General features: G+C 35.1%; 1 protein-coding gene across 1 annotated transcript; it reads left to right on the top strand.

Annotated features, from left to right (window-relative positions):
• The first annotated feature begins 770 nt into the window (after positions 1-770).
• On the top strand, positions 771-5,224 carry LOC131622691 (proline--tRNA ligase, cytoplasmic-like). Its single transcript, XM_058893732.1, has 12 exons — positions 771-1,077; positions 1,151-1,236; positions 1,366-1,458; positions 1,674-1,790; positions 2,054-2,241; positions 2,567-2,633; positions 2,832-2,954; positions 3,051-3,203; positions 3,296-3,580; positions 3,687-3,905; positions 4,689-4,782; positions 4,981-5,224. The coding sequence occupies exons 1-12, from the start codon at positions 963-965 to the stop codon at positions 5,043-5,045; spliced, it is 1,605 nt and encodes a 534-aa protein (XP_058749715.1). The 5' UTR covers positions 771-962; the 3' UTR covers positions 5,046-5,224.
• Positions 5,225-12,166: the final 6,942 nt, after the last annotated feature.

The following is a 12,166-nucleotide window of genomic DNA, read 5'->3' as shown; positions in this document are numbered from 1 at the left end:
AAAAAAATCAAAAAAATACATGCCACGTAAGCATTTTGGATGACTGGAAACAATTAAAAAAATCAAAAAAATACATGCCACGTAAGCATTTTGGATGACTGGATCTGACGAAGGTTTAAAATGAGAGAATCTTCAAATGTTAGGCCCTATTTGTTAACTTTCAAAACATATATATGATATCACAAAAATACAAAAACATGCTTTTATTTTAAATTTAGACTTTATTTTTATTTTCATATCAAAAAATCACCAAAATATTTTAACTTGTCTATTTTCCTTTTTAGCTACTTATTTTTGTATATATTCATCTTTTATATTTTCTTTTTCTTTCAAAATGCTATGTTCGATTTTCTTTTATTTTTAACATTTTATTAATAAAGAAAAAAATTAGTGGACTTGCCTTGTTCTTAATGCACTGCTAAATTCTAATCTAAGTAAAAATAAAGTTTTAAAAAAAAAATACATGGACAAAATCCTCTCGCAAAAAATGAGAGTCAAACGAATCGGATTTGTTAGAATTATTAAATTTTTTTAAAAGTAATTATTGGTAGGTCCGATTTATTTTATCAATTTATGATCATAAATATATAAAGTAAATAAAATATTTATAATTGTATTAATTAAAAGATACTACTATTAAAAAATAAAAATAAATAATTCGTAGCATAAATTTTACGAGAGACTATTTATTTGTAAGTGTGAGTATGTGACCAATAATAATAATAGCATTATTATAAAAAGTAATTGAGATTTGAGACGAGTGCTAGAGAGTAAGAACCTACAAGACTGACACAAATACTTAAAAAAAAAAAAAGACAACTATACATCAAGACAAGTTGGCAATTTAATCTGAAGCAAAAACCCTAGCGATAAACACAGTCCCCTCTTACGCCACAATCGCTCTTGCACGCTCCCTTCTCCCCCGCCTTCTCTCCAACCGTATCAGGTGGTCGTCGTTCACAATGGCGGGAACCGACGACAAAAGGCAACAACAATCCGGCGAGAAAAAGAAAGCCGCCGGCGAGAAAAAGCAATCCGGCGAAAAGAAGCAGCAAACCGCCGCAAAACATCAACCCGGTAATTTCACATTAACGATGCTCCTTCACGTTGTTGTTGTTTTACGGTTTAATTTAACGGTGAAGGTTTGTAGGTGGAAAGAAGAAGGAAGTGAAGAAAGAGACTGGATTAGGTCTTACTTATCGGAAGGCTGAGAATTTCGGAGAGTGGTATTCTGAGGTAATCAATTGAGTTGGAAATTGTTTGTTTTTGGTTTGACCTGATTTGGTTTTGGTCAAAGTTGTTTATCTCGATCTGGTTGATTGATTTGCATGATGTGTTTGACTTTTGATTGAATTGATCTTTCAGGTTGTTGTTAATGGGGAAATGATTGAGTATTATGATATTTCTGGTTGCTATATTCTCAGACCTTGGTCAATGGCTATTTGGGAGATTTTGCAGGTTTGTTTCTTGATAATTCTTATTGTTTTAGAGTTTTAGTTCAATTTCGGTATGCAATTATCTATAATGTGTTTTTTTTTATAATGAAGTTTTTTGTGTTGTTGATGTATGCTAAGCTTCACAGATATGGATATAGAAATTATATAGTTCTTTCTGTTAAGGGTTTAGTAGGTCTTATTTGATTTTTTGTATTTAATTTTGAATCAAATTTGCAGGCATTTTTTGATCCAGAAATAAAGAAAATGAAGATCAAGAATTGCTACTTCCCTGTGTTTGTTTCTTCTACTGTTTTGGAAAAGGAGAAGGACCATATTGAGGGTTTTGCTCCAGAGGTGATTGTTATTTAAATATAGATTGTCCAATGAGTTTGGTTATGTGTTTTTTGAAATAGGGAACATTCTTAGTTTGCTCTTGAAAAATATTTGTTCTATCTATGGAACTAGTCTCTTTAAGGAACATGCTTTGCTCGATGATCTAGTGTACTGAGAAACCGCGCTATTTTGATTTTTGTGCCTTATTGCTGCAACTATCTTATGTGTTAATAGACTTTGTAATTTTCTGATTGCATGTTTTTCCCTTTATATACTTTAACCAGGTTGCTTGGGTGACAAAATCTGGAAAATCTGATTTAGAGATTCCCATTGCTATTCGTCCAACTAGTGAAACTGTTATGTATCCCTACTACTCTAAGTGGATAAGGGGACATCGTGACTTGCCTTTGAAACTTAATCAGTGGTGCAACGTTGTTAGATGGGAGTTCAGCAATCCTACACCATTCATCAGGCACTATTTTTTTTCTTTCACCATGCTTTCCTTTCTCTGTTATAGCAGTTTTTTTTTTTTGGTTCCTGTTTACAGTAACAATTGAAGGCTTAATTCTTAATTTTAATATTCATCATTGTGTGTGTACATATGCCTTAAATTCTGCATACTCTCTTTATGAATCATCTTGTGATGATTATGGTGAATTTGCCATAGTGGAGCAGCCATGCAAAACTGCTATTATTAAGATGTTTCGGATATTGTTTTTATCACGCACATTTATTTCATATGGAACTTGTTTATAGTCCATTTCAGGTGCTTATACAGTTTTTGATTTTGATTGCAGGAGTCGTGAGTTTCTTTGGCAAGAAGGACACACTGCATTTGCGACAAAGGAGGAAGCAGATACCGAGGTATTCCATCAAATAGTTATTTTAGGAAGTTATATTCTTTTGTGGTTTTGTAATGCTTAAATTAGCTATTAACATCCTATTGCCTCATGTGCATACATTTTGCTGATACTACATGTTCATTTTTTCATCCACACTCACAGATTTCCTATCTTTTGAATGTTCAATTTCTACAATGTTCTAAAACTATAATGGTTTCAGGTTCTTGAGATTTTGGAATTATATAGGCGTATATACGAAGAGTATTTGGCAGTTCCTGTCGTAAAGGGTAAGAAAAGTGAGCTTGAAAAGTTTGCGGGAGGCCTTTACACTACCAGTGTTGAGGTGTGTGTCTTTGACATTCTTATGCTAATGTGGATAAGTTGTCTGGATCATTAACACTTAGAAACTTTATATAATTTTGATGTTCAATCTTCCTAGGCATTTATTCCTAACACTGGCCGTGGCATACAAGGTGCAACTTCTCATTGTTTGGGACAAAATTTTGCTAAAATGTTTGAGATAAACTATGAAAATGAGAAGGGAGAGAGAGCAATGGTCTGGCAGAACTCATGGGCCTATAGTACTCGAACGGTAAGCTCTAATTTCTTCAATAAACATCATACATGCCTTGGAAAATTTGTTTACATATGATTGCATTGGTGTTTCTTTCTGCTTTTTAACAGATTGGAGTGATGGTGATGGTTCACGGCGATGACAAAGGATTGGTGATGCCTCCTAAAGTATCATCAGTTCAAGTCATTGTGATTCCTGTGCCTTACAAAGATGCTGATACTCAAGGAATCCTTGATGCCTGTTCTGCAACTGTGGATGCGTTGTTGGAAGCAGGAATTCGCGCGGAGTCAGATGTTAGAGATAACTATTCTCCTGGATGGAAGTATTCTCAGTGGGAAATGAAAGGTGTTCCTCTTAGGATTGAAATTGGGCCAAAGGACTTGGCAAATAAGCAGGTGATTATTGCTGGCCTTTTGCACTAATTTGCCAAAATGCCATTTTGCTTCTACTGTATTATTCAACAAAATGAAACACCAAATTAATCTACTCAATTTTGCACAGGTTCGTGCTGTTCGACGTGATAGTGGAGCAAAGATTGACATTGCTAATGCTGATTTGGTTGAGGAAATAAAAAAGTTGCTTGATAATATTCAACAAAATCTGTTTGATGTTGCAAAACAAAAACGGGATGAATGTATTCAGGTCATACATACATGGGAGGAGTTTATTGAAGCTTTGAATAATAAAAAGATGATCTTAGCTCCTTGGTGTGATGAGAAGGTATGAATTGTGTATTTTTTCAGTTTAATTATTTACTATGCACTGTTAGTGTAAAAGAGTTTTAGGTGTACACAGCCATTCATAATTGACACTTTAGATGCAATTAAACACTTCCAGAAATCTAACTGTTATGATTAAGTGACTATAAAATATTAATATCTTTACACGGTGCATATCAATTTAATTCATTTTTTGTACAATTATTACAATAATCCAGGTTTAATGATACTGTGCTTGCCAAGTTTTGTTATTTTAGGCATTTTGCTTTTGTAGTCTAAACCTCTATAACTGTGTCACTCTCCGATTGAGGTCAGTTTGATATATCTAGGGAAGATGCATTTTTATGTCATAAACAAATACCAAAAAACTATCACAAAGACCAAAAAAACTATCAAAACTGTCCTTACCAGTTGGTAAATGGTAAGTAAACCCTTGCTATTCTAATCACCTTGCTTGTCTGTTGGTTCCTGTTTAAGGTATTTCCATTACCAGTTACAAAAAATAAACTAAAGCATACTATTGGAACAATTGAATTTATGTTGGTCCCATCGGAATGAATTTATATTGTATAATATCTTTCAATCTTGCACTTTTAAGAATGTCACAAGTTCATAATAAAATTGAAGATCAAGTTATCAATCCAACTGTTGAATGCATATTTTTATAACTAGATATTACATAATAACCTTATGCATAATATTTTGATGTCTGCCCACTGGGTCTATATTTTAAACTATGGTTTGGTGTTTACTTGGTAACTGTTTTTGGTTTATAATGCTTCAGGAAGTGGAAGAGGATGTCAAAGCAAGGACAAAGGGTGAGACAGGAGCAGCAAAGACACTCTGTAGTCCATTTGATCAGCCAGAACTCCCCGAAGGTATGTGTAACCCTTGTTCAAATATATAACCCTTGTACAACTGACCTTTAAAATCTACTTGCTGCTTTGGTTTGCTGTATGAACCTGCTATATAGACTATGGTTGATTTTAATGACCCCGCTGCATGAATAATTCTCTGTATTTAATCACAATTGACATGATGTTGCTTAATAAGACCTTGTGTGGTTGACTTTATAGGCACCGTGTGCTTTGCGTCAGGCAAGCCTGCAAAGAGGTGGTCATACTGGGGCAGAAGTTACTAGATCTTGACTGTGGTATTTTTTGAAGCTAGTTCAACATTTGTCTGAATTTGTGGATTATGCAAATATTAGTTTTCTTCTGCTTGAGTAAACTGATTTTTCAATTGATAGTTATACTTTAATTTTATACGGTACAATATTTATTCAGTTTTTAAAGAGTATTACATGTTTTTCCATTCAAATATTGTTGGTAGTAGATTGGTTTTTCGGTAATATCATGTCATTTACCATTGCTGTTAATGTGGATAGAAAGTCAATGGAATGGAAAATTGATTGAACAATCCTGTTTGCAGCTAATGTTACAGAAGCGGCCACACTATTTTTTTTTGACAAAAATACCATAAAGCAGCTACCGTGTGGTCGGCTATATATGTGAAAATATTCTATAAATATTTTTATGTAAGTGCTTTTTAAGCAATGAGACATGCCTTATTTTGGTGAGTTTTGAAATCCAACTCATTTGAATTTATTGTCATAAAAAAATCAGACGGACTTGGTAGAAAGTATTTTACCTGTATGGTGGTGTTAAATCTCTTTAGGGATAGTTTTTGTCAATTTAGTCATTTTAAGAAATGACTAATAAACAATGAGTGGTCTGATAACTTAATAACTTGCCTCAGTACTAAAGAAGAACCTCATAAACATGATAAAACAGAATAAGTGTTTGTTTCAAACAATAAAAGAAACAACTCTAGCAAAGACAAGAATGACTATCCTCAAAGTGGCAAAACTCCAAGGCACTAAGGCAGCAACCTCCTCCTTAAAGAACTGAAACTGATGGTTTTCAGTTCATCTATTACAACTATGAAAAGCCAGGATATATGATACACAAGTATAGGAACATGTCTCCTAGGCTAATATGTTTGAAGATCAATTTATTGATATGATAACTAAGATCAACTTGTAGCTTGATCATATGAATGGTGGGTAGACCCTAATGTCTATCACTATATTTTGCTAAGATCGTGTTATGCTCAAGACATACACGTTTGTCGAGAATAAAAAAATTTTGTTGGAGGATATTCACTCTATTAATGTTGCTGAAATTGGAGACATAAAGTTCAAGTTTACTTTTGTAAAGATTTTGATCATCTGTTATTCCTACGCCAAAGATTAGGAAATATATTGTTTTCAGTTTTCTCTTGAATAAGAATGGTTTTATTAAGGGAAAATTTTGTACACCATAACTAAAATATATGTATTTTTGTTGGGAAATAGTACACCATAATTTTGGTTTATATACCAAGTGATTTAAATATTTAGCACGGAAGACTTTGTCATATGAATAAATATATAATATCAAATTTGAGTAATTTATGATTATTTCTATAACTAATAAGTAATAAGGAAATACAATTTTTGTAGTCAAGATTAAATAACGAAAACTCGCTTAAATAAGTCGATAGAAAATTTGAGATGATTTAATACATTATGTTGAGTTGATGGCGATATATAATGGTTTGCGTATGACTTGAGAATGTGTTATTCTGACTCCAACTCTACTATCAAACTTATTTTAGAGTATATTAATGTTTGACATTATTAATTTATTATGCTACAATTCTTTTCAACATTAAAAAGTTTTTCTCTAAGGAACGACAAGTTTAAAAATGACATACTCTTAGGAAGAAGAATAATGATGCACCAGACCAATCTTTTTGCATAATCTCTTTTAAAAATCATCACTCTCCTACTAACTCATACTAGTACTAGTGAAACTTTATTTTTTAGGTATTTCTTTATTTTTTTCTTTTCCTTTTTCTACTTGTACCAAAAAAAACTCGATTTTAATCATAATTATTAAAATGTTTTGACTTACTTTTAACTTTTGGATAATCTATCTATTCTTCTAGAACAAGTTTCTCACATAGCAATTTTTAAACTTCGATTAATTTTCAACTATATTAAGAACATTAAATATGGTTAACAAATTGTTTGAAAAGGTGTGGCTTAATATCTTTTCTATTATATTCAAAATTCAAAATGGGTGACATTTACATCAATTCTCTTCAATCCTCAATTATTCAAAATCCGAAGGCTTATTCACTTTCTCTTGCAATTTCAAGACATCTAATAATCGTTTTAGTATGTACTTAGGCTGTCGGGATTTGGTTAATTCTATGATTAGTATGACTGACAAAGCATGAAGTGGCAACCTTATTTAAATCGAATAAATTAGCAAATTAATTACGCAAACAACTACTACAATGATGCTGCACAAAATATGTTTGGTACTATTTTTTCTTCTTCATAATATATTTGTTAAATGAAATTGTATTTCACTCTCTAAAACTAGCTTAAAAAGCTGATGACTTTTAGGGTAGCTTAATGTTCTTTCCTCGTTACAATTCATACATTGTTATCTCTTATATTATGCTAAATTGTAACTCTTATATTATTCATCTATTGTTAAATTGTAACTCTTATATTATGCTAAATTGTAACACTCCAATTTTTGTCTAGATTTAATTTTATGTTTATATGTAACTGTATATTTGCTTGATGATATAAGGGGTGTAGAGAAAAGAGGAGAATAGATGAGTTGAAAGAACTATTAAAAGAAGAAAATTTCTTTACCCACCTCCCTATGGGGGTCACCCCCAGCGAAAAACTAAAACTACCCCTGCTTCGGAGATGAATCTCCGAAGTTATATTTTTTTTTGATTTTTTGTTGACTTCGGAAATGCATCTCCGAAAACACCAATTTTTTGGTATTTTCGGAGATGCATTTCCGAAGTAAAAAAAATTTCAAAATCCGTGCATATTTTCGGAAGTTCATTTCCGAAACTGTTGCTGCATATACAAATTTCCCTCCTTCACTATTTCATCATTTTTCTCCAAAACTTCTCAAACCCCTCTCTAAAACCCAATCAATCTCCATCCATTTTTCGCCCTAAAATCAAGTTTCAAACCGTTAATCACGTTAAAGGGAGCATAGAAAGCATTAATTTCAGGTAAACATCACTCATTTCATCCCCTATTTCACTACATTGATTGATAAATTTTATGCTGAAAACTGATATGGTTCGGAAGTTCATTTCCGAAATATATGTTACCTAATATATTTCGGAAATGAACTTCCGAAATATGCCCTGGTAGTTAAAAAAAAACAGTTTTGGCCAATTTTGCTAATTTATTCATTTGTTAGGTATGGTGCATCCGGACAACATTGTGCAAGACGATGGAGTATTAGTTTCGGAAATTGTCAACGTTAATAACGATCCGATTATTGACGTTACTCCTATGATCAATGCAGTCGATGTTCGGCAACATTTTACAAATGATCGGAGCTTTGGTAGTCGCGAACAATTGATTGATTGGGTTCGGAAGGAAGCTAACAAACATGGATTTGGAATTGTTATTTTAAGGTCGGACAACGGAAATAGTAGGCGGAAAGCTTTCGTTGTTTTGAATTGCGAACGGGGTGGTAGTTATGTACAATCAAACCGGGTGCTAAAACATGAGGACACGGGATCGAGAAAGTGCGGGTGTCAGTTTAAGTTGCGTGCCACTCGGAGGGTTGATGATTTGTGGCGGTTAACCGTAATTTGTGGAATGCATAATCATGCCTTGGATGTCAAGTTACATGGGCATCCAATGGCGTGTCGTTTGTCCCGCGAAGAGAGGAATGTGATATCGGACCTAACGATAGTCAAAGTGGCGCCTCGCAACATACTTGCCGATTTGAAGCGTAAGAAACCGGATAGCGTTTCAAATATCAAGCAAATTTACAATGAACGACACAATCTCAAGGTTTTGAATATGGGCCCTCGGTCGGAAATGCAACAACTTTTGAAACTACTAGGCGATAACAATTATGTTTCAAGCTTCCGAACCTCCGAAGACAAAGTTACGGTGCGTGATATTTTTTGGACTCATCCCGAAAGTATCAAATTATTCAACACATTTCCAACCGTTCTTGTCATGGATTCGACGTACAAGACAAGCAAGTATAGGCTTCCTCTTCTAGAGATCGTCGGTGTGACCTCGACGGACAAGACTTATTCGGTGGGGTTTGCTTTTTTGGAGTGTGAAAAAGAAGACAACTTTACGTGGGCCTTGGGAATTTGCAAGTCTTTGTTAGTTGATCAAGAGGTTATGCCAAACGTCATTGTCACCGATCGGGACAATGCTTTGATGAATGCGGTCGATACCGTCTTCCCGACATCTACCGCTTTACTTTGCCGGTATCACATAACTTGCAACGTGAGAAGCAAGTTGAAACCCGCGGTTGGGACAAAAGATAGGCCGGATGAAAACGGTAAAGTTATCAAAGCCGGTGTTGTGGTTGAAAGGATAATGTCGGCATGGAAGGAAATTTTGGATGCACACTCCGAAGAGGTGTATACCGAGAAATTGGTACACTTTAGGTCTTTGTGTGGTTCCATTAAGACTTTTTGTCATTACGTCTAGAGCTGTCAAAATGGGCCGAAGCCCATGGGCCGGCCCATTTGGCCCGAAAATTTTTAGGGCTGGGCCTCATTTTTCGAGCCCATTTACATCCGGGCCTTTTTTAGCCCGGCCCTAAAAAATATGGGCCGGCCCGTATGGGTCATGGGTAGCCCACCGGCCCGAAAAAATTAAATATTTTTAATATAATTAAAATTTATCCTTTCCTAATTATAATTATTATAAAAATTTATAACATTTTCTTGTTATAATTATCATAAAATTATAATTGTCATGAATATTTATAACTTAAAATTTGTTGGAACAAGTTATTTAATTATTTGTGCTACATTATATAATTTGTGATGTATTTTGGATAGTTTAAATTAAGTTAATGTGTTGTTTTACATTTTAATTATTAACTTATATGGATTATTTAGAAATTATAATTTTGGATATAAAATTTAATATATATATATATATATATATATATATATATATATATATATATATATATATATATATATATATATATATATATATTCTTGCATGCAATTATATGGTTACTTACAAAAATAAGGAGAAAATTTTAATTTTTTATAGAAATGGGCCCGTTTAGGGTCGAAGCCCATTTAGGGCCGGGTAGCCCGCAGCCCAGACAGGGCCGGGCTTGGGTAGTAAAATTAGAGCCCATTTAAAAATGGGTTTTTTGGGCCCGGCCCTAAAAAGCCCGAAGCCCATATGGGCCGGGTAGCCCATATTGACAGCTTACGTCGAATCCACCATTCTTGACGAAGTTAGAGAAAAAGTCGTGTGCGCTTGGACAAATCGGGTTAGACATCTTGGTTGCACCACGACTAACCGAGTTGAATCCGCACATGCGGTCTTCAAGAGGTGGTTGGGTGATAGCAAGGGAGATTTGTGTCGCGGATGGGACACCGTGAACCAAATGCTTGAAAATCAACACAATGAAATTCAAACATCGTTCGGTCGGAGCAAGACGGTTATGGAACACCGGTATAAGGGCCAAATTCTATTCTCCCAATTGATTTACAACATATCTCGAACGGGTTTGAATTTTTTGATGATTTTGACCCGCCGAAAGAAAATGACTCCAAAATCACCATCTCCGATGAGTTGGAAGTGATAATGGAGAAGTTTGCTAAAGCGGACTTCACAACAAAAATGCACATAAAAGAACAATTACGAAAGATCGCATTTCCGGAGACCACCGATTTGAAACCGCCATCTCAACCGGTTAAAACGAAAGGTGCACCGAAAAAGTCCAAAATTACACAAGATGACACGTCAACAAAACGATCTCCTTCCTATTTTGAACATGTGGATGCATCGTTCCCGGAAATTCATGAGACACCGAAGTCTAAGTGTAGTGGTAAAAAAGGAGCCCGTATTTCGAAGTCACCTCGCACACCGCCGATCAAAAAATCACCAATTGTCTACATTGATGAGATGCCACTTATTATGCACAAATATATCGATAACATCGTTGATGTTGGAGGCGACGACAATTGTGGATATCGGGCCATTGCGGGTTTGCTCGGTAAAGGGGAAAATAATCACACTTTAGTCCGACGGGAACTCATTGCGGAGTTGACTTCGTATCGGGACATCTACGGCCGACTATATGAAAATCAAGAAAAGTTTGCAAAAATTCATGATGCACTTGTTCCATCACTTACCGGTATCACTCCGGTTTCGAAGTGGATGTCATTCCCCGATATCGGTCATCTAATAGCAAGTGCGTATGATATGGTGTGTATCGATTTGACGAGGTTTGGACTAAGTGAGACTTTCTTTCCACTTCATAGTCGACCCCTGTTGGACGCGTCGGGCCGCATCATATGCATTGGGTATCTATGATCGCGGCACTTCGTTCAAGTGTTTTTGAAACCGGGTTGTCCTATACCGGCTACTTCTTGTCAATGGACGACACATCGTTCAAATGAGGCAGAGACTTGGCCGGATCCGTTCGTTTCGAGGATGGCGGAGTTTGAAGAAATGATGAGCAAAGAGCGCGAGCAAAATAGAGAACGGTCGAAGAACGTGCCTATTTTGGACTTAGGATCCACCGATTGGTTCGGTGAATTTTAGTTCGTTCCGGATCGTTTTTGTTTGTAACGATCATTTTTTTATGTATTGTTGTTTATCATGTAAAATCGGACCGATTCAATACATATATAATATAAGTATGTTTTATGTCATCTTTGTGTAATTTATGTCTATTTTGAATTCCATTTGTTCAATTTACACAACACACTAAGCAATCAACAAAATGTAAAATTTAAGTCTGTTTCTGCATAATTCGGAAATGAACTTCCGAAATATACATGTCTGGAGCCTATTTTTGGAAGTTCATTTCCGAAATGTCCCCTGATGCAGGATAAGATTTGTTGGGCCATCAATGCTCCAATAAGTCTATAAATACCACACACTCTTCTTCATCCTCTTCACACCACAAAACACAAATGACACAAACCTACCCCCACCTAGCATTCGTCTACTTTGAAACCGGCTACCCGATGCCGTTCCAATTTCGCTTCTCGCGCGACACGCCGTTTGCGGAGTTGATACCGTCGCTCAACACGCTTTTGCGCTATCCCGAGAATCGAAAGGTTGTCAAGCTCGAGTACCGCTCGCCATCGCTTAACGACGAGGGAGGCATTAAGTTCACACCTTTTGAGATCAAGAACGACAAAGATTTAGCGGTTTTGTGG

The sequence above is a fragment of the Vicia villosa genome, unplaced genomic scaffold (genome assembly GCF_029867415.1).
Source record: "Vicia villosa cultivar HV-30 ecotype Madison, WI unplaced genomic scaffold, Vvil1.0 ctg.000037F_1_1_3, whole genome shotgun sequence".
NCBI classification, from domain to species: domain Eukaryota; kingdom Viridiplantae; phylum Streptophyta; class Magnoliopsida; order Fabales; family Fabaceae; genus Vicia; species Vicia villosa.
The sequence above is the reverse complement of the archived record's forward strand: the minus strand, read 5'-3'. Positions and strand labels throughout refer to the sequence as shown.

Excerpts from the sequence above, each read along its gene's own strand:
- LOC131622691 (XM_058893732.1), top strand. The coding sequence starts at position 963 with ATGGCGGGAACCGACGACAAAAGGCAACAACAATCCGGCGAGAAAAAG. Across the intron at positions 2,242-2,566 it reads AATCCTACACCATTCATCAG|GAGTCGTGAGTTTCTTTGGC; the intron begins GCACTATTTTTT and ends TTTTGATTGCAG. Across the intron at positions 3,906-4,688 it reads CTCCTTGGTGTGATGAGAAG|GAAGTGGAAGAGGATGTCAA; the intron begins GTATGAATTGTG and ends ATAATGCTTCAG.